This window comes from Tursiops truncatus, chromosome 7 (assembly GCF_011762595.2).
Source record: "Tursiops truncatus isolate mTurTru1 chromosome 7, mTurTru1.mat.Y, whole genome shotgun sequence".
Taxonomy (NCBI): domain Eukaryota; kingdom Metazoa; phylum Chordata; class Mammalia; order Artiodactyla; family Delphinidae; genus Tursiops; species Tursiops truncatus.
The window spans coordinates 33,184,894-33,212,258 of NC_047040.1; the positions used below are offsets into that span (position 1 = coordinate 33,184,894).

Sequence of the window (27,365 nt, forward strand, 5' to 3'; positions counted from 1 at the left end):
AAATGAGGGATTAATGTCACGAGCTGTTGACTTGACTTGCCCAAGGTTACACGAAAAGCAGAGGTGGAACTCAAAAGCTTAGTCATTATAGCTCCTCCACTGCTGAATGCTTTTATTAAATTGGTTTTTTTCGCACCATGCCTGTGGCATACCCAAAGATGCAAGACATAAAAGTCCATGAAACTTGTAGCTGTCATGACTATATGGCTGCCATTCATTTATTATACACCATCTTTTAGAAACAAAGATTTCTCTTCAGTGTTCTATGTCCTGGTTTACACCTCACTCCTACTGACATTTTATTTTTGCTCATCTTGTTTTCCCTCTATAATCCCTCCATTCTTTACTATAAATAGTCTTGTATTATCCTTTTTTTTTTTTTTTTTTTTTTCCCCCGGTACGCGGGCCTCACTGTTGTGGCCTCTCCCATTGCGGAGTATAGGCTCCAGACGTGCAGGCTCAGCGGCCTTGGCTCACGGGCCTAGCCGCTCCGCGGCATGTGGGATCTTCCCGGACCGGGGCATGAACCCGTGTCCCCTGCATCGGCAGGCGGACTCTCAACCACTGTGCCACCAGGGAAGCCCCGTATTATCCTTTAAGTCACTTTAGATTACTTTAAAAATAAATCAGTGTCTAGATTAATAATGATTTTCTTGTACCTTTCAGAAATGCAAACAAAGTTAGGAACAATTTTTTTCTTCCTGAAGAGACACCAAAATGTTTTGCTCACCTAATTTTAAAACCTTGAACACAAAAGACAACTTTACTTAAAGACAGGAGAAAAATTAAAGACAGTCCAAAAAGGCAAGAGAAACATATTAGACTGGGATTCTTAAACTGGTCCATCTAATTGTTACCTTCCAAAGGCTACGTTTCAAATTAATGGTTCACAACTCTCACTTTTCAGGTATAATTATCAAAATACTAATCATCAAATGCTAAATAACACACAGAAATGGCCAAAAATTCTCTACATAAAACAGAGAAACCACAGAACTGCCTTAAAATACAAAGAAAATATTTTTATTTGTATAACAAATATTCTAAGAAATAATGATATAATAAAATTAACACAGTTGATGTGATGTTGAGACACAAATAGGTATGAAATGCTATTGATGATTAATCATTTTGTTTCATCCAACCTCCCATTGATTATTTTAGAGAGCATCTCTGGTGTATTTCTGACTGAATCTTAAACATGATGTACCCAGGTGATTCAATTAAGAAATCTTTGAAAGAATGGTTCCTTCCATTAGTCCTCATTAACTCTTTTTTTTTTCTTTTTCTTCTTTTTCTCTGGACTCTGAAAAGAACCAACAAGAATGCTTTTGAAAGACCTGTAAATGTATGAGTGATTAAAAACAGCTTTTTCTCATAAAAAGCAAAGTAGGTCTATTCTATTTCCCTGGAAAACAAGTTTGGAGCAAAGACTAAAATCTAAAAATATAAAACCACCTTTATCACCTGTACCAAATGATGTTCTCTTCCACCCTTAAACAAAACCCATTTTGCAATAAGGTTCTAGGTTTAGGAAATGGCCCTTTATAATATAAACACAACAATGTTGTTTTACTTCCTCATCAATGAAACCATTTTTTAAAAACTACCTGTTCATTTCTAATATACAGAGTAGAATAAAATATAGAAACCCTGCCCATGTCAATAAAGTATTGGTAATTAAAAACAAACATACAGCAATTGCTGTGCTGGTGCATGGTTCTTCTTCAGAAAGCGGTTCTTCTTTAATGTGTTTCTTTTTGTCCTTTTTCTTCTTTTTCTTCACAGATGTCTCCTGTTCTTCCACCACTTCTACTACATCTTCTTCTACTTCTACTACTTCCTCCTCTTCTTCAACTGAATAAGGTTAAGTGTAAAGATACTACAATTAACATTGTATCAGACTTCTCTCCCTCAAAACCCCTTTGAGAGTCTTAGTTTTTTCCTGTCATTCAGGTCAACTATCCAATGTTTATTACATAATTTTATAATTGCAAAGGTCCTTCAAATATCTACCTAGTATGCTACTACTAACTTTATAAATGATAGAAAACTCAGAGAAGTAAATTTCTCATGATCATGTAGCTATATAGAGAGATCAGGATTAAAACAAATCATCTGATTACCAAACCCACTTTTTTGGGAAGACTAGTAGTCAATTATATTAGAAATGATTAATAAGAGTTTGGAGTTAGGAGACTTGGGTTTATCCAACCTGTTGAAACCCTGAGTAAGTCATTTAATAACCTTTATAAACTCAACTTCCTCATCCTTATAAAATTTAGTAATGTCTATCTCACTGGATAATTTCTAGGATTTAATGATTTAACACATGAAAATTCGTGCAAAATGCTTAGCATGAATGCTTGGCACATTAGAATGAGGACTTAATAATTGGTTGCTATCATTAGAAATTCACTGATCAAATACTTACTTAGTACCTACTATACGCCAGGGCTTGTTCTAGACAACTAGAGATACAGCAAGGTACAACACAGACAAAAATTCCTGCTTTTATGAATCTTTTACTTTAGTAGTAGAATGGAGACCAAAAAAAGAAAAAAAGATATGCTATAAAATATTTTACATAGTAAACAGTCCTAAGGATAAAAAAGAGGAACACTGAGGAGAGCAATACATGTGGACATTTTAGACAGGATAGTCAGGCAGATACCTAAAAGAGGGAAGGGAGGGGACTTCCCTGGCGGTCCAGTGGTTAAGACTCCATGCTTCCACTGCAGGGGGCGGGGGTTCAAACCCTGGTAGAGGAACTAGGATCCCACATGACGTGTGGCCAAGGAATTAAAAAGAAATAAAAATAAAATAAAAGAGTGAAGGGAGTGAATTATGCACCTATATTGAGGGAAAATATTCAGGTGAAGAGAAGAGCAAATGCTAAGGTTATTTTAGGAAAGAAGGGGGGTTGGCAGGTTCATGGAAGAGCAAGGAATCCAATGTGGCTGGAGCAGAGTGAGCAAGGAGTAGAATTAGGTCAGAGAGCTAATGGGGGTGCCACTGTAGCTACTACATTAAGAATAACAGAGATGGGTATAAGTGGTTCAGTTCTAGATACACTTCCAAAGTAGAATTAAGGGACTTCCCTGGTGGCACAGTTGTTAAGACTCTGCGCTCCCAATGCAGAGGGGCTCGGGTTTGATCCCTGGTTGGGGAACTAGATCCCACATGTGTGCCGCAACTAAGAGTTCACATGCCACAACTAAGAAGCCCACCTGCCACAACTAAGACGTGGCGTAACCAAACAAAAAAATTTTTTTCCTTTTTTTTAAAAAAAAGTAGAATTAAGAGGATTTCCTGCCAAAATAGACTTGGGTTATAAAAAGAGTCAGTGTTAAAGGCCAAAGCAACTAGAACTGCCATTTCTAAGATGGAGAATATTATGGAGCCACAGGTTGGGAGTGGTAAGGGTCCAGGAACGTTAAGTTTGAAAAGCTTAATGGATATATGAGTAAAGATACAAATCTGGAGTTGAGTGTTTCAAATGTTACTGATGGGTTTAGGGATCTCCTTATTGTTCAGTAAGGAAATAGAATCACTTAAATAAATAACTTGTTTATATTTTCTTCACCCAGAGCAGGAGTCCACATTTGCTGATAGTACTTTTGACCACTAAGCTACTTAGAAACCAAAAATTATATCAGTCATTGCTTTAATGCCTTTCTTGCTAGACCAGCTGGTAGGCAACTCAACACAGGTGCAGCTAATAAATGGGGGAGCTCAGTTATCAACTTTGCAAGAGAGCCTAGTTCACTGGTGAGCACCTATTAAATATTATCACTCTGTTGGCAGGCTACCCAGTTACTACTCTAGTCCTTTCCATGTAACAGAAACAATGACGAAAAGTAGTGCTGCATCAATTCTATGTTCTACTATATATATAACAAAAATATTTCAACAACTAATTTAGAAACCACATACCTTTTTTTTCCATTTTAAGCTGATTCTCAAAATAGTTCACATGGTAGAAACTAAAGTTTTAGTACACTTAGTATAATCCTACATATTCAAAGAGGCACTTCTCACATTCCTCTATGAAACATGATAAATTTAACAATATCCTAACTATTCCCAGAGAACACGATGGTTTATTAAAACACCATTAGCTTTCAATATGGATGGTTTCGCAATAAAGTTCAATGGTATGTACTTTCCCAAGATTTATGAAGTCTGTACTTCTTAAGGAATAAGAGTATAAATGACATTAAAAAAAATTCAAACTAACCTTTAATTTTAACCTTGGCTTTTTTGGCCTTCTTTTCAACCACTTCATCCTCTTTGTCTACCTGTTCAATCTTGCGTTTTTTAGAATAGGTTGGCAGTGTTGAGTCACCAGAAGGATCGTAAGTCTTCACTTCACTGAAAGAGCCATAGAATTTTATAAAATCCCTACAAATATCAGTAATCAAATAATTCTAAAGAGATTTAAAAGGAAACGTCATTAGGTAATACTTACACAAACATACAATGCTGTTTCATTTTAGTGGCTTTAGGGCAGTTTATGAAAAAGTCTCCAAAAGGTAAAGAGGTGTCAACAGTAGGTCACACTTCACACTTCAAGAGAAGTGGTGAGCTAAATGAATTGTTTTAGTAATCAATGTAGTGACTATAGTGTAGAAAAATAGTCAATCAGCATAGGGGAAAAAATGGAGGAAATCTCTTTATACCAAATGATTACACTAGAAAGTAAAAACTGAACCAATTCGAGTTTTAGAACACTGGGCAATTCAATGAAAAACAAAACAAAAACCCTAAATCAAATTTAATACAGAATACTCCATCACAAGATTCCAAGCGGCAGAGGAACAAGAAGGGATATATATGGATAAAGATTCCTTGAAACCCAAATGTTTGCTTTTGTTCTAACAAAGTAGAAAAAAATTAAAGTACTGCGTGCCAAAAATGTGAACTAAACCTCATAATTGGTGCTTTAAGCACATGTGTTTAAAGTCATAAACATAATGGCATGGGAACATTAAAGCATTGTTCAAAACAAGCTAAGGAATGTTCTATTAAGCTATCTTACAGGCTCACGGCTGTTAACTTTTATAGGTTAAAAACATTTATAATTTAAGAAACAAAGTAGTGACTAGGTTCTCCTGGATCTCTCCCAGATATATGTGTTATTAAACTTTTGACTTTCTGTAAAAAAAAAAAAAAGAAAAACAAAAACAAAGCCCCAAAACAAAGATCCACATTTTTTTCAACTAAACACAACAAATTAGGCTTTAAAAATTACAAAATACATGGTCATTGTAGAGATCTTAGAAAATTCACAATATAAAAGTAAATGTTAATTAATGCCCGTAACTGAATACATTTGGTTTCTTTCCAGAATAAAGGAAAACAATTTTTATGAATGTGTATACTAAAACATATATCTAAATACATATTTATAATGAGATGTTACTATATTGCTTTCCCTGCCCACTTATAAGATTTTACTGAAGGATTGTAAGAAGTCCTAAAAGCACAGTTTATGGATTAATGACTAGAAATGTTTTTAAGGCTGACATATACCATCAATCTCTTTTCCACATTCTATTTCTATCATTGCAACCTCATCAGTATTGAACATTATCTCAAATAGTAACAAAAACACCTCTCCCCACAAGTATCTTTTGTAATTTCATAGTGAGGTCTGAATACTTATCATGCCTCTTAGCCACTTTTAGACTTTTCCTTTGTCTTTTGACTCTTTTTTTTAAAAAAACAGGTTTCCCTGTGGCTTAACTCTGAATGGACTTTGGTTTTGATAAATGTTATACTATATAGGAACTATGAAGGAAAAATATTTATTATCAATATCTGGAAATGAGTAAATTAAATATTAAGGAAAAAGGCCAAAACAAATATATTATGTGTACTTATTGCAACAACGTAAAAATGTGTATATGATTAAAAACTAGACGTGGGGCTTGCCTGGTGGCACAGTGGTTGAGAGTCCGCCTGCCAATGCAGGAAACACAGGTTCGTGCCCCGGTCCGGGAGGATCCCACATGCCGCGGAGCAGCTGGGCCTGTGAGCCATGGCCACTGAGCCTGTGCATCCGGAGCCTGTGCTCCACAACGCGAGAGGCCACAACAGTGAGAGGCCCGCATACCGCAAAAAAACCCCAAAAACCAAAAACCAAAAAAAAAACCTAGACGTGAATATGGAAAACTGTAAATGGCAAAGAAATAAATTGGGATACTTAGTTGTTTTAAACAACAACAAAAAAACTGTCAACAATTAACATTTAAATAAGCAAAAATTCATTCATGCTCTCCCAAATGTACTCACTCACCTTTTATGTTCATACTTTTCTGCTTTTGCTAATGCCTTTCCTGTTCCACTTATTTTCCGTATCTAAGAAAAGAAAAATCATTAATAGTTTTCTAAGGCATAATCTCTTTATAATATATATGGTAGTATGTCAATTCTTAGTATATATTAGGTAAACTGTTAACAGCAGGCAGAAAAAGAATATATTAGACATACTAAAATGTATCATAAGAGTAAAACTGGTTAGCAAATGAAATGAAAAAGTACATAAACTACTCATGGTTTATTAACTTTTGACAGGTAACACTTCTGCAATATGCAGGGTGTGATTCTTACCCCTCTATCTTCCAAGGTTCTCAACCTGGCCTCTAATTTGGCTCTGTTCTCAACTCCCATCGCAGAACTGGAATCTTCACCAAAAGCATCATACCGGATGGCCAAAGCAGTTTTGGCTGCCAGCATCCGAGAAATCTAATAGAGAACTTGAAGTTAGAGGCATTCAAACTATACTCCAAGATGAGATATAAAAAATTCTCTCAATAATTTATTCATGAGAACACTACAGATGAATCATTGACTCTACAATTCACTCTAGGATTTTTGAAAAATCAGGAGTTACAAAAGTATTGTAAACGATACAACTCAAGCCACTTATCTTCTATTTGAATCTTTGCCACAGTATGATGGCTAACTGGTTATATACACAACCACCATTATTTTGTTGGATGAAAAGATATTGTAGTAGCTTATGTCTAAAACTAGCTCAAACCATTCTTCCATCTTCCTTTAGTTTCTACTATGTGACATTAGTCCTACATCATGGGATCATCCAGATTAAGTATAGCCCCCAGCCCCCGCAAGCTTAACTAACATTCTATTTTACTGAACCCTTTATCTCTCTCATCACTCTGCTCGGAATTTTATAACATTTCAATTCCTGTTAAACTATGTATCCTGTAAAAAGCTTGAAAGTACTTTAAGCCTCAGTTTCCTCCTCTGTAAAATAGACACCTACAACTCATAGGGCTATTAAGAGGATTCACTAAAGTCCTATCAAGTGTTAGCACAGTGTATGCTATTATTTTTTTATAGGTCATAAATATTGATGTTAAATTGGTTTCCTGCCACACAGAAAACTTTTGATGTGCCTTCCCTGTCCCCACCAATGGGTGGAGTCTAGAAAAATAGTAACAGCAAGCAATAACACTTTCTTCTAACCTTTTCTTTCAGTGTACTTAAGTGTTTATTTAAAGAATTCACCACTCTATTTGATGAAAAAGAAACAGTAGGAGGAAAATGGTTTGGAGGAAAAAAAGGCCTACTCCAGGAAAACTGTAACTGACCTTTCCTTTGTGTTTGGGACTTGTCTGGCCTACAAGTGAAGCATGATAAATGAGACCATACTTAGGGGTATCTCGTCTAGACTTGAGGGCTCTGAAGAGTGCCTTTTCTGCTCCAAGAATCTGAACTGTAGAAGCTGCATGTTTGGCCAAATTCAAAAGAGAACCTTCAAAAGAAAAGAAGTAGTTACCAGGAATGTACTTGCAAGTATTTGAAAGTTCCATATATTAAAAAGACCTATAGTCTTAATATTATAGCCATCAGAGTAAATAAAAATCTGATATAATACAGGATTCTATAGTCTGGAATTACCCCAAATTCCTGATATCTCAGCATTTGTGATTCATCCATTAACACCACAAGCAGAGGTCTGTGATAAATGTCTATGACAAGTTGAAGGTTACTTGTTCAATTTTACTGATTTGCCTGAAGAGATGGTATTACTATTTCACATTTCATTAGCATATCATGGGAGAGATAAAAACACATGTATTCACAGACACCACCCCATCTAGCCCCTATTTTTCTGAGATTTATTTTAGACATCAGATATCCTACTACTATAGATATGAAAAAACATACAGATAAATAAAGTGAAAATTTAGTATTAGGACATCTCAGTAGATCTATGTGATAAACTTCTTACACTTTATTTACCCCTCGTTTAAGATATGGATGAGGAGGACTTCCCTCGTGGCACAGTGGTTAACAATCCACCTGCCAAGGCAGGGGACATGGGTTCGAGCCCTGGTCCGGGAAGATCCCACATGCCGCGGAGCAATGAAGCCCGTGCGCCACAACTACTGAAGCCCGCACGCCTAGAGCCTGTGCTCCACAAGAAAAGCCACCGCAATGAGAAGCCCATGCACCGCAACAAAGAGTAGCCCCCGCTCGCCGCAACTAGAGAAAGCCCGCAGGCAGCAATGAAGACCCAACGCAACCAAAAAAAAAAAAAGATATGGACGAGGAGATATAAGCACAATAATTAGGTATTAAAGTTGATGCTTTGTTAGATGTGCTGCACTGATTTTCTGTCAGAAAACAATTTAAAAAAAAAAAATCTCTTTCTCTTTTTTTTTGGCCTGGCCACGCGGCTTGTGGTATCTTAGTCCCCTGACCAGGGATTGAACCCGGGCCCCCAGCAGTGGAAGCGTGGAGTCCTAACGACTGGACCACCAAGGATTTCCCTAGAAAACATCAATTTTAATGCAGTTGCTCAACCACTAGATACGTGTTTAAAATTCAACAAACATACACTCGCCTTCAGGAAGTTGTAGTAGTGACATCAAAGATCACTGATCAAAGATCAACGTTAACAAATGTAAGAATGGAAAAAGTTTGAATTATTGTGGGAATCACCAAAATGTGGCACACAGACATGAAGTGAGCAAATGGTGTTGGAAAAATGATGCCAATGGACTTGCTCTACACAGGGCTGCCACAAACTTTGAATTTTTTAAAAAGGCAGTATTTGTGAAGTGCAATAAAACGAGGTAAGCCTATATTAACTGATTTCATCCTCCTGCATTCATCTGATTGTTCTAATTAACCATAACAAACTTTTGACAAGGAATCACAAGTGTCTCAGAAGAGGCAGTGACTAAAGATGCCTTCATTATCCGAAAGGAAATCAGGCATACAAATAAAATCATCATTGAACACCTGGGCCTTAGTCCTCACAAATATACCATTTACTTCTATTTATTACCTAGAATTACTAATAAGTATAGTTTAAAGATAAAAGAAGAAATAAATCCTACCTAGAAAACAACTCAACTCTCAATACCCATGTTTACAAACTACATTAAAATCATCACCTGCATGAGCAATAAGCCGTGCTCCAACTAATTCACCAACCATGACTGTAACGTTGGGTGCAATGGCCATCATTCTATTTTGCAGATATTCATAGAGCTGGGTTCTATATTCGGAGATTTCAATCACCTGGTGTAGGGAACAAAATGAATAAGTCATAAATGACAAGAGTAAAAATAGTATAAAATTCACATGTCTAAAACATCGGAGTCCCAAATTATCAGAGCAGTTGTACAACCCTGGGAAAATTAACCATTTCTTACCTCAGTTTCCTACAAAAGGGCTGTTGTGAAGATCTTACAAGATAATGTATGGAAACAAGCTAATACACTGCCTAAAAATAATGCTAATCAATATTACTGTTATTTTAAAAAACTCCAAGGGCTAGACATTTCTGTCATCCCCTGTGATTCTCGTATAGCTATCTTCAAATGAGAGGGAGAAAAAATACAGGCTACAAACATAAAAGTTAGAATTAAATAATTGAAGCTATACTTCTCTGCCTTTTTAATGGATTTATTATTCAGATAATGCGAACAATATAAATAAATTAGACAGTACTCTTAACTTCATTTTAGTATATATCTCCCCCTCTAAGTATAAATCAAGATGGCATCAGATGAGGTAGTGACTGAACACCCTCATATTTATTTATCAGGTGAGCAATACATTAAAAAATCATCATTGCCATCAGAAATTACAGAGCTGGTACCACCACAACTAGTTTCCCTATGTGTATAGTTTACCTGAGTGCAGAGATGCAGAATGTTGCAAATATCTTCTTCTGAAACCTCTGTTCCCATAGATATCTCTGCAGCTGCTTTCACTTCTGCTTCAACCTCTTCTGGCAGTAATTCAGAAAGTGTGGCCGAGGCATAATTCTTCCTATCGCCTATGGAATGTTTGCAGAGGATGAGGGAGAATCACTCTTCAACAAATTATATAAAATCCACCAAACAGTCAAAAAAAAAAGTAGAGATAAGCCAATGAAAAGGATGCCTAAACAAAACAAAAAGCGAACAAGTTTGACCTAGTAACTTTCCTCATATAAAGGCTTGATTTTTCTCCCCACCACCTCCCTACAAAATACTACAGATAACAAAAAAAACAAAATACACCATGAAGCAGGACTTACAATACTGTGATAGACAATTTGTAGCTAAGGTTATACTGAAACTAGGGCCATGAATTCTTAGGGGTAGTAATATGATAATATAATATGAGCCAAGTAACTCATATTTATTAACAATCCTCACGTTCTTCTACTAATATTGCTGTACTAATAGTATACAATTTAACACTAACAGTACAGATAGCAATACTATTTTTAATATTAATTATTATTAATATATTGCAGGATACCCCCAGTCCACAGTTGTCCTTATTAGTGGTAATTTCACTGAGACACGTTAACCATAAGAAACCATTTCCAGAAAAACCAAATTAGGGGCTCCCTGGTGGCACAGTGGTTAGGAGTCTGCCTGCCAATGCAGGGGACACGGGTTCGAGCCCTGGTCTGGGAAGATCCCACATGCCTTGGTGCAACTAAGCCTGTGTGCCACAACTACTGAGCCTGCACTCTAGAGCCCGCAAGCCACAACTACTGAGCCCAAGTGCCACAACTACTGAAGCCCACGTGCCTAGAGCCTGTGCTCGCAACAAGAGAAGCCACCGAAATGAGAAGCCTGAGCACTGCAAAGAGTAGCCCCCACTCAGCGCAACTAAAAGAAAGCCTTGTTGCGCAGCAACAAGGACCCAACGCAGCCAAAAATAAATAAATAAATAAATAATAATATATATTTTTTTTAAAAAAAAGAAAAACCAAATTAGAGAACCATGTTCTCTGCTGCACAGGCCATCGAAATCAAAGTTAATTTTGTTCCTGAACTCTAACAGATATTAATATGGCTACACTCCCCAAACCTGCAAGACATAAAAATATCTTGGAAGTTTAAGAAAAAGAAAAAAACCCACTGTAACTCATGTTTTAAATGAGTCACAGTGAAATGAATAAATAAAAATAAATCGCTATTTTCAATGCCTTAAAGGATCAAATTACTTACCAACTTTCTGTAAACACTTGCAGTATGTCAAATTATCCGAAATAATTTTTCCTAATTCAGGGAAATGCCAGCCATACCATTCTCTACACCGCATAATGTAGTTGTTTAGTTCTTTATCTAAGTCATCTAACAGGGCTGCAGTAGATTAAAATGAAAAAGAATATAGGAACTTAAAAGGATTTTTAAAAAAACTTGTGATGAAATATAAATTTACCATTTTAACCATTGTCAAGTGTACATTTCAGTGACTCAAATTCATTCAGAATGCTGTGCAACCACCACCAGTATCCATTTGCAGAACTCTTCCATCAACCCAAACTGAAACTCTGTACCCATGAAATAATAACTCCTCGTCCCCACCTCCCCAGCCCCGGTAATCTCTTCTACTCTCTGTCTCTATGAATTTGCCTATTCTAAGTACCTCATAAGTGGAATCACACAATATCTGTCTTCTTGCCTGGGGCTTATTTCACCTAGCATAACGTTTAAAATTCATCTATGTTGTAGCATGTATTAGAACTTCTTAAGGACGAATAATATTCCATTGTATGTATATGTCACATTTTGTTTATCCATTCATCTGTGTTAATGGGTATTTGGGTTGTTTCCACCTTTTGGCTACTGTGAATAATGCTACTATGAACATAGCTGCATAAATATCTGAGTACCTGCTTCCAGTTCTTTGGGTATATACACCTACAAATACTATCGCTGTTTAAAGGGATTTTTAAAATTGGAAATCGTTAAGACTTTGATGTCCAAAAATCATCCAATGACATGGGAGAATGACCTATTATATACAACTACAAGTGAAAAAAGCAAAATAAAACACAACACAGATCCCACTTATGGTTTTATGATTTTTCATGGAAAAAGAGAAATCAATCAGTTTACATTAATAGTGTAATCCATATTATCCAACTAGTCAAATTATAGTTAGTTTTTCCTTTCTTCTTTTCTGCATTTTTCAATTTACTTTACTTACTAAAAGTTCTAGCTCAACTCCCTTTTCTTCCTCAACAATTATAAAAGATACAATTTTAACACTAGGAAAAACCCACAACGAAGAGACAAACAGATTAGTCCTCACATGTACTATACTTACAAATTGCCTGAACAATCATTGTATCCACTTTATCAGCACTAAATTTCAATCTGTATCGGGACAAGCTGGGGAGAAGGGGGAAAAATATAAATCACTAAAAAAAAGCATTTAGGAAAAGCATTTAATTGACATCTTAAAAAGACTTTTACCAGAATCCCTATCCTGGAGCTACACTGTTTACCTTTTTCATGCATGGGAAACATCAGCTAAATAAGAATACAATATTTAAGATCTAAAAATACACATTTAAAAAGAAAACGAATATATCTGTCCTGCTATAACCTACATTTCTGAAACATGAATTAATTTATGAATGATAAATAGGATAATGCTGTGTAGCTCAAACCATACTGGTTCACATATGATTTTTGCAGCATATTTAATGCTTTATGCCACTGGAAAAAAAAATAAGTACAGCACTGTAACACCTGAAAAGACGAAAGCCATGTAGGAACAATATTATACATAAGGGTTTCTTAATCTTTGCACTATTAACACTGTGGGCCTGATTATTCTTTGTTGTGGGGTCTATTCTGTGCACTGTCAGATGTGTAGCAACATCCCTGGCCTCACCCCAATTGCCAAATGTCTTCTGAGGGGTATCTGATTGCCCTTGATTGAGAACTACTGCTGTGCACAATGCCAATTAATCTTAAACTTGGACCCTAACTCAGTTTAGCTATTTGTTCTCTCTTAGAAATGTTTATTACAAAGTTTTTCCTGACTTTTGTGCATTTTGCTCATTTCTGTAACTCAGCTTTAACCCTTTCATTAATCTATGTTCATATTTTATTTGTTCAAAGGTCCAGACCTTTGTTTACTGTAGTATTTCTGTAATATAAATTTAACATGTCCTTTATTTTTTGGCTGTCCTGGTTATTAGTTGCGGCACACTGGGCTTAGTTGCCCTGCGGCATGGGATCTTAGTTCCCTGACCACAGATCAAACCCGAGTCCCGTGCATTGCAGGACGCATTCTTTACCACTGGACCACCAGGGAAGTCCCAAACATGTCTTTTCAACTGTTAATTTTTTTAGGGTTACAAAGATACTTAGGTTTTGAGTGGTTTACCCTTAATCCTATTTTTATTTCACAAACCCTATTATTGTAGTGCAATTTCAAAGAATGCCAAGCTTTTCAGGATTATATATATCACAGTATAGCAGAAATTCCTGGTCTAATGGACCTCTGGCTAAACATCACAGGTTAATGTTTTTCTTTGCCTCATAAAAACTCAAGAAAAAACTCAAAAAAACAAGCCCCACACACAACGCAGAAGAGGAGGTCATTACCAGATGAGAAAATTCAGGGAGATGGCAAGTAGATGGAATGGTAGCAAATGATTTAGAAGATGTAAAAGAGAAAAGAAAGCCCAAGAATTGTGGCATCTAATACTAGAGAGGTAGAGAATGCCTATCATCAGGTTTATAGCCCAGACAATGGAGCCAAACTGCCTGGGTTCAAATTATGGCTTCATCACTTACCAGCTATATGGACTTTGGGCATCAATTTCCTCATTTGTTAAATGAGGATACTATTACTACCTTCCTCATAAGATTCTTGAGGATTAAGATAGTATTTGTAACATACCTTGAACTGTGCTATATAACTGTTTATTAAATAAAAATAATAAGACTATTTTCCAGTAAATCTCACCTGTGTGCCAACCCAAGACACATGGCTGCCATTTCACGTGGTTCTACCCCAGGGATTAATCCATCCATCTGTGAACGGATTCCCCTCATAAGTTCGTTAACAAGAGGACTATGGATACAACTGAGATTCAGCTTTTCCTATAAGAACAAGAACATTTGTATCAAATAAAGAACTAAACTTTTCCTAAAATTATTTAAATACTAAAATACCATTGATTTAAATGTATACATTTCTCAGTTTCATAAAAGCAGTTTCTCGTGTTTGTGGGAAGAACACTTGAATGTACTATTGGTAGAGGTCAAAATTGGTATAAGCTTCCAGAAAGGCAGCCTGTCTACATGAATCAAAGCCATAAACAGATAAATACAATTTAACCTAGTAATTTTGTTCTTTTTGTTGGTTTGAGGGATCTTTTACTACCTTACATTATTTAGCCTCTTATAAAAATTATAAAGGTAATACATACAGAAGATTTTAATCAATAGTACTATAGGGAAGGGGACTGAATGAAAAGCACAAGTTCTGGCCTTAGGCCCTTTCCCTACTGTTAGGATCCCTGAAGTACTTCCAAATCTATACTAATGTTAACGTATATGTGTACACATATACATAAATCTTTATAAAATTTAAGTTTTTACACACCCCAGGCAAACAGGATGAATCTGTTCTGGACGCCTTCATTTTTTTCACTTTGCAGTGTATTTGCCAACTCTATACAAATTTACAGTTCTATTGCATCAAATGCAAATGACAAGCATGCAAAATTGTGTATGTTGCATCACATTTAAAGAAACAAATATTTAGTATGCATACAAGAGACAACCAGTGTTTAAGTTTTTCAAAAGGAGGAACTGAGAAGAAAAAATTAAAGATATTCATAATCCCACCAGCCAGCAATTTGCTGTCCCATGTGCCTTTCTGTATGCTTATTATGCTAAAATTTAACGTTTTAACAGAAAAATATAAACTAAGACTTGTGCGCACTTCAAAGGATGAAGATAGAAATTGATATCACTGAAAACTTAATTACCTGATGGTATTAGAAATAATCTATCCTAACAATCTTATTTAATTCACAATCCTACCTCAAAATAAAAAAAAACCCTCTAATCTCTTCAGCACTTTCCTACCTCCAAACACCTAGAATTGATCCTTACTTCAAGAATGAGGACTGTAAATCAACTATACTTCAATTAAAAAAAAAAAGGGCTTCCCTGGTGGTGCAGTGGTTCAGAGTCCACCTGCCGATGCAGGGGACATGGGTTCGTGCCCCGGTCCGGGAAGATCCCACATGCCGCGGAGCGGCTAGGCCCGTGAGCCATGGCCGCTGAGCCTGCACGTCCGGGGCCTGTGCTCCGCAACGGCAGAGGCCACAACAGTGAGAGCCCGGTGTACCAGAGAAAAAAAGAAAAAAAAAGAAAAAGAATGAGAGGTATGTTCATGAAGTTGCACTGTAATACCTACTGTAACTATTGAAAATCAAAGTATCGCAACTGGGATTTCCCTGGTGGTGCAGTGGTTAAGAATCTGCCTGCCAAAGCAGGGCACACAGGTTCGAGCCCTGGTCCAGGAAGATCCCACATGCCACAGAGCAACTAAGCCCGTGCATCGCAACTGAGCCTGCGTGCTCCAGCTACTAAAGCCCACGCGCCAAGAGCCTGTGTTCCTCAACAAGAGAAGCCACCGCAATGAGAAGCCCATGCACTGCAACGAAGAGTAGCCCCGGCTCGCAGCAACAAAGACCCAATGCAGCCAAAAATACATACATACATACAAAGTATCGCAACTGGCCTCTAAAATTTTCTGCCTTGCATGTTTGGGAGCCTACATATCCAGCCTTTCTTTCCATTCTCACTTTATGTTTAACCTTAGCAATTCTACTCCCTACTAAAGTTTTCTAATAAACACATACAATAAAAAAGAAATGTGATTTATGTTGAAAGGGAAAAAAATGTCACTAAACAAAAATATGCCAGGATATACATAAAGTGTTATCATTTTGGGGCATCACTTATATAACCTTAGTTTTGATAATCATATTGGAAACCAATTATTATGTAGCGTAGGGGAAAAAGATCAAGTATTCAAATCTGAGAACTTATGATAAACAACTCACTGCAAAGGCTAGGCTTTGTAGTCTTTATGCTTTACGGTGAGCTCTGATCAGCAGGCATAAAAGGAAATTATAACTCTACCTTTATGACGCCTCCTAGTTTAGCATCAGCTACAGCCAGGGGTTCATGGGCTTCTTTAACTATTTTCTTCAGAACTTTCTTCAGCTGCTTATTGATTTTGCCCTCCATCAGAGCTGTGAATGCTTTTTTAGGAAGAAAAACAAAAGAGTTAACTCAAAACTTTAACCGTAAGAGCTTAAGAATTTATTTAAATTTTATAAATAAAGAAAAAAAACCCACTTATTTTCAGAAGAGCTGAATTTAATATTACTTCTGAAGTGAAATGATAAACATTACACATTTCACAATCTCATCTGATCTTCCCACCCTCATTTCCACTCCAGAACCAGGAGTTAAACCAGATCCAGCATTCCTTTCTCTATGGTCACACAATCCTTCTGAACTCAGAATTGTAAGTTGTTAGAAACAATCTGTTTTGGAATGATAAACTGATTCACTCTCCTGTGTCACTATAGACCGACTGGCCTGATTGTGAAATACCATAAAAACCGTGTCAAGACCGGTAAAAAGGAGTGTATTCATTTTGAAGGTTCTGCCACAGTTTAAGTATGTCCGAGTGGAGGTCTTACTTTTGCTAATCCTTGATCCAGGTGTGTCAACAGGCCTCTAAATTATAAACCTCCAGCGATTGAGAACTTACTACGGAAGGCAGCCAATTTGAGTTGGAGGCTGTTTTCATTTCTGGCAAGCTCTAAATGTGCTACTTTGTAACTCTCACCCTTCTTTAGACCTATACTTAGATCCTTTAGACCCATATGGACTAATTAATACTAATACCTCTTCTAGTTGTCTGGGTTTTGGCTGAACTTAAAGTATGCCTGGCATGAAGTCTGTCACAATTTCTAAGGTCAGGCAGCAGTTTGTGCTTAATCAGCCAGGTACTTGCTCTTTCCTCCTTGGGAATTCAAATTCCCAATCATTTGAATTTCAAGTGCATTTCATCTGCTATCTGGAAGATGAAAGGTGAGGACACAAACCACACAGATCTTAAAGAGGTCTCTACACTCTAAGAAGCTAAGATTCAAGCTACTTTTGTTGAGTTCTAACAATTTACATATTGTAAAACATTGACTCCTTTCTAATATACATTTCCCTAATAACTGTATTTTCCTTACAAGTGTTTAATCTTTTCTAATTAAAATATTTTATTCAATGTCCTGCTTCTAGCTCTCAATCTTTCCTATCATTTACTCACACTTTAACCTAGTGTTCTCCTTTAAGATTTCTTAAAAGTAAAAAAATTTCTACTCTAGATCCACTCTAACATTCACAAACATTTAACTTCCCTGTTAATCACTCTTCATTATATGTATTTTAAAAAGATGGTATACAGAGATGGTGACAGGGATAAGGGGAAGCTGAATCTCTCCTCTTCTCTATTAGCCACTATTCAGCATCCCTCAGCAGTCTTCCCCCTTCATCCAAATTTAGGCTGGCTCCAAACTTTACTGTGGCTGTTTGTAAGATGTGAAACTTACAAGTCTAACCAAGAGTAAAAATAAACCTTGCTATGCAAATGGCACATTTTAGCTACTGAGACCACTATAAGTTGACACACTCTGGACTCATTCTTAGGCTACAGGTTTTTTTTTTTTTTTTTTTTGCGGTACGCGGGCCTCTCACCGTTGTGGCCTCTCCCGCCGCGGAGCACAGGCTCCAGACGTGCAGGCTCAGCGGCCATGGCTCACGGGCCCAGCCGCTCCTCAGCACGTGGGATCTTCCTGGACTGGGGCACGAACCCGTGTCCCCTGCATCGGCAGGCGGACTCTCAACCACTGCGCCACCAGGGAAGCCCTAGGCTACAGGTTTTAAATGTATTCCCTGACATCTACAACCACTTAGTTCTAGTTCTGCCATGTCAAAACTGCCTTATAACTGGGAGAGGGAAGTTAATTTTCAGGAAGGACTCTGTTCTCTTAATAATAATAAGATGATGTTCAACTTTCTGGTGAAAACTGATGGGAACAGGCATTGTAGATTTCTATGACTAGATTCCTGACAGAGCTCACTACCTTCATTCATTTACCCAAAAATATTTTTGTGCTAGGGATTTGATGGTGAACAACACAGTCTCTGCCCTCATGGAATTTAGATTGAGTGTGTGTGGGGTTGACTTTAAATTCTTACCCAGCATGCTATTTTCTCCATTTATCTTACATTATTTTAAGGAATACCTGCCCCCTCCCAAAAGGGCCACTTGAGATCAGAGCTGCAGCACTTTCCAACTCCAAGAGGAGCTACTCAAATCAATCTATATGAATAATGCTCCCCAGAGTTGGAGAATAGCTAACACAATCTTGCCTGGGATATTACCAAAATTCTACCCATATTTATTTTTAAAGCTGTAATATACAGAACTATCTTTTAAAAATTTTCCAGGCAAAAATTACCATATTTATGCTTTATGGCTCTATAAGACTTCAATTACTGGATGTGTGCAGCCCTAGAACTATTTTTAAAAATTTGAAAATTGGCCTCGTTGGCTCCTCCTTCAGCTCACCCCTCTGCCAAGGTTGGGGTGGCCCATTAATATTCCAACATATTTAATAAGATTCTTAATTTTCACTATATAAGAGAACTATACCCTTCTCCTGTGGCTGGTGAACAAAATTACTTGGTTCAGTCAAATGAATCTTATGGCTTAATTTTAAGCCACACTCTTCCTTATGGTCCTTCATTTTCAAATTATACCACTAAGTAGTTGGCTGATCTGAGATACAGAATTTAAGCAACTGAAAGTTCATGATTAGAGTTTTATATCTGATCTTGTTTTCCCTAGCATTAAAAGAACATTATGAGACCAAGTGCCTACTGAAGCCAAGCCTAGTCAGTAAACCCTACTCATGTCTGTTGTCTCATCCCTAGGACTAGCTGAAGGATATAACAGCCATCCATTCTTCTAAATCATAAAAAAATCATGCCCCCTTCAGGTAAACTCTTATGCATTTCTGTAGTTTGTATAATAAACAAAACAAACACCACACACACACACACACCCCTCTACTAGTTTTCTTAAATCTTCTAATAATACTGTGCGTTTTTAAACTAAAAATGTATATACCTGGAGAGCTGTTTTATTATTATTCCATCTCTAAATCCTGGCTATTCTCAACTTTACCCTTGGATTAAAATGATCAGAGAGCAGTGTACTTGACCGCATTACCTTGATCCCTTGTAGAACAGCTTTTACTGAATTGTGCTTCAGCATTATGCTGTTGGTTTCCACAGGGAGATCAACTTAACCACTTCTCACCTCTCATCACATGAAGGGAAAAAACCAGCCCTATAGTGAAAAAAGCTAACTCAATGTTGTCTCAGTGGTAGTGACGAATTTGAGTCAGATCACTTAAATTCAGTTCCAAAAAGAATGCATCATTGACAACATTGAATAGGGTTAACTCAGGCAACTGAAGCAAACAATCTTTTAATGAGGATGACAAATCACCAATATCTAAAAAACCAAAAGAGCCAGTCTTTGACTTTACCTGCCAATGCCTCTGCTGTATCCTGAAATTTCTCAAAATGTTTCAGCTTTACTCTAGAATTAAGGGAAAAAAAAAATGTTATGGGGGCACACTGATTGTGCAAAAGCCACATATTTAGGAGAAGAGGTGTTGGACTGTTTCCAAAGCATACACCAATAAAAAACTTTCCTGCCATTGGGCATTGGTGTAAAGTTAGATATTCTTCTAAAATGACCAATTTCTCTAAATGTCAGGCTAGTAATGTCTGAACTATTATAGAGGTTGTAGGTTTTGAAGGAAACTTGGAACAACAGGAAAGACGTTTGCTGCCACATCTAAACGACAGGAAAGATGTTGAAGCTTCAACATAACCTCTGCTGCTTAAAGTTAGACACAAATGCCTTTTACTATACAGCACAGAAGTGGCTTAAGAAAAGGTGTAAGGGTCCCTCTTACGTCAGAAATCTCATGACATTGATTTGCGCATCCAGTACAGGTTCCATTAAAAAATAACTAATTGTTAGATCTAATTCCTGTTACCCTTACTTTACCCCCTTCCTCCCTACTCACTTATGTGCAGGGCAACATTATTTTATATCAAAACAAACACATACAGTTAATCCATTGTTGTCTCAGTGGTAGTGACGAATATTTGATTTAGATCACGTAAATTCAGGTTCAAAAAGGATACATCATCGACAACAATGAATCAAGTTAACTCAGAAAACTAAAGCATATATCCCTTTAAAAAGGAAAACTAGTCTTCCACTGTGTCTAAAATAATGTTATCTTAAGCAAGGTTTTCTCACCTCGTCAGGGAACACCCTGGTGGTACCTTAAATGCACACTTAACAATAGAAAGAGGTAAGAAAAAAGCAATTATTTCACCTTATCCCACCTAACCCCATTTCCACTCATCTGAAGTGGCATTTGTTCATATCTCTGTATATTTGCATAAATGCATATATAGGTGTACAGCAACACTTGCAAAATGCAATCACGTTATACATATTACTCTGAAGCATGGTTTTCCAGTATACCATGTTTTCCTAATTATTTAGTATGACATCTCTTGGGGTTCAACACTCTTTAGCAAGCTTGAGTAGTTTCCTTCTATTCTAGTGAGTTTTTATTAGCACGAACAGATGAATTATGAAATGCCCTTTGGCATCCAAGGACATAATCAAGAGATCAGTCGGCTCCTTCCTAGGACCACACTCACCAAATAGGATATATTTCACAGGGTGATTCACAGATGGTGAAATAGCCTTCTTGACTCTACCTTGAGGAAAAGCCAGCTCTCTCTCCCACCACTCCTTTCTTAGAATGGGCATCAAGGTTATATTCTATATTCCTGTCCAGAGACCTTGGGGAACAAAGGTACGCCTTTCCAGTATTTACTAGCTAGTTATTTTACTACGCCAGAGGGAGTTAGGAAATACAGGTCATAAAGAATAAATAAACTATGAATTAAGTTCAAAAACACCTAAATATCACTAACTTAGAGAAATTATAAGTTAAATCAATTAGCAGCCCATGCTTTTGACAGTTATTACTTTAAACAGAAATTTATACTTAATTCACAATCAATTTACGCTTTCAAATATCTTACAAAAATAGTGTTTTTTTTGGGTGCTGTCCAACCTCATCTGCAATTAATACAAATTAGCTGAGATGGCCTATGCTCCAAATAAGGAATCTAATAATTGGGCTCATACCAATATTATTCCTGAAATGAGTTCAAAACAAAAAGTTATGGATATATTACATGAAGGGGGGGCACAAACACACAAAACAAACAAAAACAAAAACCTCTAAATGTTAACTGCTAAGTTCTTAGTTTCAAGATGACTTACATTTTATTTGCTTTCTCTGGAGTTTCAAATTCTTTCCACAAACTATCAACCTCTTGAAGTTTCTTTTCATTCAAAACCTGTAAATAAATATTTAAAATAATTTTCTTTAAATTGCACAGCTTAGGCATATACAGCTATACCCTTCAAGTACAATTGTACATGCAAAATGAGGGTGGTGGGAGCTATTTTTCTCTCTGAAATAACCAGTTTTCTTACCCTGCATAAATTTTTGGTCAAACTAATAAATCAAGTAGCCCAATGAGTAACTGGATGGAGTTTAGATCTAGCTGGGTATTTGTTTAAAACTTTCTATTTTTAAGAAGCTCCTTAACCCCTTCACAAAGCCTGTCATATTCACAGACCAAAAGAATTTATTTGCCTACTTTCTACGGAATAAAATTTGTTCTTTAGGGACTTTCCTGGTGGCGCAGTGGTTAAGAATCCGCCTGCCAATGCAGGGGACACAGGTTCAAGCCCTGGTCTGGGAAGATCCCACATGCCGTGGAGCAACTAAGCCCCTGCGCCACAACTACTGAGCCTGCGCTCTAGAGTCAGCGCGCCACAACTACTGAAGCCCGCGTGCCTAGAGCCCATGCTCCACAACGAGAAGCCACTGCAGTGGGAAGCCCGTGCACAGCAACCAAGAGTAGCTCCCGCTTGCCGCGACTAGAGAAGGCCTGTGCCCAGCAACGAAGACCCCATGTAGCCAAAAATAAATAAATAAATACTTAAAAAAAATTGTTATTTATTGCTATGAACATCCTGACAAGAATTACGGATTTCTCTAAAACTAAGATACCATTAGTTCTAAGACACATCCTTATGTAAGAAATTTTAACATGTCAAGGGAAAAAAGGGGTACTTTTATCTATGAAACACAGCCATTAACATTTAGGTATATATTCTTCAAGACTTTTTGACTGTCTATGCTGCATTTTATTAATGCGTACTTTTAGGAATCGTGCTATACAGTTAACACTTAACATATTGTGGACATAATTCTAGGTTTTAACAAGAATCGCATTGCATGAATATACCATCATTTATGCCCTTATTCATAAATATACATAGTTTTGTATGTATACATGTTGTATTTCTTAGGACAAATTATTGGAAGTGGAGTTAAATGATCATATAAGAAACGCATGTTGACATATGTATTATCAAAATGCCTTCAAAAGCTTCTATTACTTTCACTTAAATCAAGAGTGAATAAAAGTTCTTATTTTCCTACACCCTCACCAATACTGTGTGATAAATCAGCTGCCCAAGTATAAGCTAGGGTAGGATCAATCCTAAAATCCATTTCCCCCCATATTTAACATCCTTGAAATTGGGATGTCTTACAATTGATGGCAGGTCAGTTTAACTAGCAGTGTAAAATAACAGTGTATTATACTTGATGAAATATAGTATTATAGATATTATACATATCTTGTGGAAAAAGGCTGATCAACTAAAAATTATACTTTACCGATAAGCCACATTTCACCAAATCCACAGTACCACAGAATATTTACATGGTAAGACTTATTACCCAGTTATAGCTTAGTACATATTTCCATGATGAAACATGAAGAAATACGATTTTGCACAACACCTGTATTTTCTGTCAGATGAGTGGCAAGATGACTTTAAGGATTTATTGTGTTGTTTAAATTTAATCCCACACGCAGCTGAATCAAATATATTTACAGAACTGGAAAAACAGGAATCACAGTAATGAAGCAGTAAACAATTGCAAAGCACACGGTTTTGTATTAAAAAATTACAAACCACTAACAGTTCTATTTTGTATGTCATGAAAACTTTAGAATACAAAGACATTCCATCAAATCTCATGAATGCACTGAAACTTTAATTCAAAGGTATTTTTTTGTTAAAGGAAATTCACAGAATAGTAGTGATTTTTAGTAGTAGTTTACTCAGTATGCAGTTAACCATACCTAAAGTTCAATGATTGTTGACAGGATACGTACCAAATAGGGGATATGACTCATGAGTAAAATTCACATTTTTTTCTAGTTGAAAAGCAAGTATATTTGAAGGTAACATTTGGATAACAAAATTGGCATATTAAAGAGATATTATTTCAAGTTAAAGCAACAAAGGAAATGTAATGAAATCATGTTAATTCATGACCACTGAAAGGTCTCCAAGGACTTTGTTATGGCAAACAAAACCTTGGCTACTTTATGTTCCCAGTCGTGCATAACATACTGAAAAGAACATTACTAATAAGGTCTGAACAAAAACAGAATTAGAAATAATTGCTACATTTTCTGTTACACATCTATCTCAAATTTTTAATCATTCATTTTCAGACAAGGAAATCTGAAACATTAATATGCAAATCCATTTTAAGTTTTATCATTTTGGATTAAGATGGAATGAATAATTTAGCTATTGTCACCACTAAAATCTTTAGCACCACTGTTATATTGTTTGCTAGTTTTACTATAATAAGTACTGTATGTACCTATTTACATTTACAAAAAGTGAGTTATATAGTATGTAAGTTATACCCAATAAAGCTGGAAAAACTTATTGCTTAGTAATCATGTTATATAGGAACTTTGGTATTCACATAAAAAGCTCTTCCTCGAGCCCTTGAGAAATAAAGGAACACACAACACTATGCTACACAGCAGCACTGTACAACATGACTACTAAGAATTTAAATGAATTAAAATTAAAATTCATCTCCACAGCTTTACTAGCTACATTTCAAATGCTAAATAGCTGTATGTGGCTAGTGGCTACCATACTGGGAAGCACAGCTACAAAAGGTCTGGGATGAGTAAGACTGAAGAATGTCTAGTCTTACTCTTTGTGCCATGTGACATAAGGGACACAGGCTTGAGTTTCTGCAATATTCTACAAATAATAATAATAGTTCTTTCCAGGTATTGTCTCTGCATTTATATATAACTTTATTAACAAGCAACATTTTCTGGAAAGTTTTAAATGCGTTTTGAATCACTGTGTATATATGGATATGCATATACTGGGTCATGATATAAAATGTATTCCTCACTGTGAACTGAAATTTAAAAAAGCATGAAAAACTTTCTTAAAGCACTCTTATTCAAGCATGAATTTTATGCAACCAAGGTAATTTTATACCCCAGCATTTTGAAAGATTACGGGAAAGGGAGCTAATAACCTTGTATTGCATATCTCCACACACATAGATATTTCACGTACTATGATATTCACCCCTTTAAGGTGTAAAATTTACTTTTCAGTAATTTTCACAAACTTGTGCAACCATCACTAATTCCGGAATACTCTGTATGCTTATTTTATTCAGGAAGAATCAATAACAGCTACTAACTCCAAATATTTATAAATGAAGCAATATTTCAATATATTTAAGCCTTTAGTTATTTCTCTAATATTAGGTTACATAAAACATAAACCACAATTTTTAACAATGTTGAACAGTAACTTGCAGATAAACAACATTAAAAACTGCAACAGAATACTCAAGACTTATTTTTATGGAGAATACTCTTTATTAGTAGAAATCAATAAATCATATGACTTTATACTTTATGACCCAGGTCTAGAAACCATACAATTGCTAAACCGACTCCTCCCCACTGTTAGAAGCAACCACTGGACAGTGCAAAGTCACCCCTCCCCTCTTAGCATCCAGGTCAGGACAGTATACGTAACATCAATTTGGATGAAATTCATCCACAGATGCTGATTCAAAATATGACAGACTACTCTGGCTAAGAGAATTTGGGGGCATGTGCAGAACTCTAAGAATTTAGAGGGACCTTCCTGGTGGCGCAGTGGTTAAGGCTCTGCACTCCCAATGCAGGGGGCTGGGGTCCAATCCCTGGTCAGGGAACTAGATCCCACATGCATTCTGCAACCAAGAGTTCACATGACACAACTAAGGAGCCTGAGAGCCGCAACTAAGGAGCGTGCCTGCTGTAACTAAGACCCGCTGCAACCAAATAAATAAATATTAAACAAAAATAATAATAATTTAGAAAAGACTGCAAAAAGCTGGGGAAAGTCTAACAGACCCATTTCCGGGCTCCAAAGCCTTTTATAAAGTCCCTTAAAATTGCTAATACTACAATCTCAGACAACTCTAATGAGAGGAAAAAGAAGCAAAATCAGCTTTCGGTTTTTAATTATCTCATTGGTTTTCTTAAAAATAACAAGTATTTAATGTAACATGCAAATAGAAGTATATTTTCAAATGTCAAAGAGAAACTTGGAAAATAAAATGAAAACCTTTCTCAAATAAACATTTTGGTATGTACCCTTCCAACTCTCTGCACCCGTACCACACAGGTGTTTGATTTATAACTAGAATCACACTATATATAGTTTACCTAGCATTTTTTGACTTGTCAGTACATATGAAAAATTTGTTTTTCGTTGCTATATTCGTTGAACCCAAGAGTCCGATACGTAGATAGAACTCAATTTACCTGATGCTTCCTATCATCTCAACAGCACCCTATTACACGAATGTCCCATTGCTCAGTTATTTCCTTGCTGATGAACTTGAAGTTAATTTCAAACTTTCCCTATTAAAAAACCCAAAACTCAGGTTGGTTATATCCAGCTCAGATTTCCCCCGTGGGCTTCAAATTTGAAATGACCACTGTATCTCCACGTCTAACAGACATCGAAAGCTTCACACAACCCAAACTGCAACTCTTTAGTATCCTCCCCATTCCCAGCCCCCAAATCCCTAAACCTTCTCTTCCCTTCCCTACCACCACAAACCCACTTACTTAAACCCAAACCTCGCATTCTTCAACCAGCCAATCCCGTCAGTTCTACCTTCTTATTTTCTCCTGATATTTCCTTCCCTCCATGCCAGCCTTAACCCAAGCAACTTCATCTCGTCTAGATTAATGCAAAAATATCCTCCTTCCGTTCTTGTACCCCATCCCTCGTAATCTATTCTGCACAGAGCAAAACAAGTGCATTAAAAGACAAAGTTAGGTGAGGTCAGTCCTCTGTTAAAACCTTCCAATCATTCCTCAAAACTCTCAGAACAAAACCCATACTCCTTATCATAACCTGTAAAATTCGAATACGGCTCCTGTCCACCTCCCTAACCGGGCCAAATCCTCTTACTGAACCCAGAGACCCAAACGGCGCGGCCACGTGTTCACCGAAATATGCGCCTCCCAGGCCCAAAGCCTTCCCCCTTCCTTTCACAGCAGGGGGACACAAAAGGCACCCACGCGATCCTGAGCACCGTCGTTCTCTCCTTAAGTCTTTCCGTCTCCTCTACTGCCCAACACCTGCCTTCCCCTTCCAACGGCTCAATCTCCCACCTACCTTAAAGATGGCGTAGCCGACGGACGTTTCAAACAGCACCAACATGGTGAGGACGGGTCAGGGAACTGCGCGCCCGCCGCCGAGCTCTTATATCAGTGAAAAAAGACCAAATCTGCGGCCCCCAAAGGCCCGCAACGCCGCGGCTGGCCAAGCACCAAAGCGCCCACCTTCCCGCAAAGAACCAGATCACGTTGCCTAAACGTTCCACACTCCACTACAACCAAAACGCGTGAACGCGCTTCTCCTTCTCCATGGCTTCTGGGTTACGA

General features: G+C 36.9%; 1 protein-coding gene and 4 non-coding genes across 9 annotated transcripts; all 5 read right to left on the reverse strand.

Moving 5' to 3' along the window:
- Window positions 1-1,001: 1,001 nt before the first annotated feature.
- On the reverse strand, window positions 1,002-27,365 carry NOP58 (NOP58 ribonucleoprotein). Of its 5 annotated transcripts, none has more exons than XM_004321602.4 (15): window positions 27,097-27,365; window positions 21,775-21,851; window positions 19,940-19,992; window positions 16,455-16,576; window positions 14,260-14,396; window positions 12,604-12,668; window positions 11,499-11,633; window positions 10,182-10,327; window positions 9,438-9,564; window positions 7,623-7,786; window positions 6,616-6,750; window positions 6,302-6,363; window positions 4,241-4,374; window positions 1,697-1,857; window positions 1,002-1,306 (listed from the first exon to the last, which is right to left on the reverse strand). In XM_004321602.4, the coding sequence occupies exons 1-15, from the start codon at window positions 27,139-27,141 to the stop codon at window positions 1,256-1,258; spliced, it is 1,614 nt and encodes a 537-aa protein (XP_004321650.1). In that variant the 5' UTR covers window positions 27,142-27,365; the 3' UTR covers window positions 1,002-1,255. The 5 variants fall into 5 exon arrangements, with proteins under 5 accessions (XP_004321650.1, XP_019794664.1, XP_019794663.1 ...); XM_019939105.3 differs by lacking the exon at window positions 27,097-27,365 and adding an exon at window positions 19,618-19,737; XM_019939104.3 differs by lacking the exon at window positions 19,940-19,992.
- LOC117313086 (small nucleolar RNA SNORD11) lies at window positions 9,200-9,282 on the reverse strand. The gene has a single exon (XR_004527549.1). It is a non-coding gene; the product is annotated as a small nucleolar RNA SNORD11 (small nucleolar RNA).
- LOC117313087 (small nucleolar RNA SNORD11B) lies at window positions 10,043-10,128 on the reverse strand. The gene has a single exon (XR_004527550.1). It is a non-coding gene; the product is annotated as a small nucleolar RNA SNORD11B (small nucleolar RNA).
- LOC117313076 (small nucleolar RNA SNORD70) lies at window positions 19,757-19,843 on the reverse strand. Its single transcript, XR_004527538.1, has one exon. It is a non-coding gene; the product is annotated as a small nucleolar RNA SNORD70 (small nucleolar RNA).
- LOC117313077 (small nucleolar RNA SNORD70) lies at window positions 20,539-20,627 on the reverse strand. The gene has a single exon (XR_004527539.1). It is a non-coding gene; the product is annotated as a small nucleolar RNA SNORD70 (small nucleolar RNA).

Excerpts from the sequence above, each read along its gene's own strand:
- NOP58 (XM_004321602.4), bottom strand. The coding sequence starts at position 27,141 with ATGTTGGTGCTGTTTGAAACGTCCGTCGGCTACGCCATCTTTAAG. Across the intron at positions 11,634-12,603 it reads AATGATTGTTCAGGCAATTT|CCCTGTTAGATGACTTAGAT; the intron begins GTAAGTATAGTA and ends AATCTACTGCAG. Across the intron at positions 6,751-7,622 it reads GTCCCAAACACAAAGGAAAG|ATTTCTCGGATGCTGGCAGC; the intron begins GTCAGTTACAGT and ends GTTCTCTATTAG.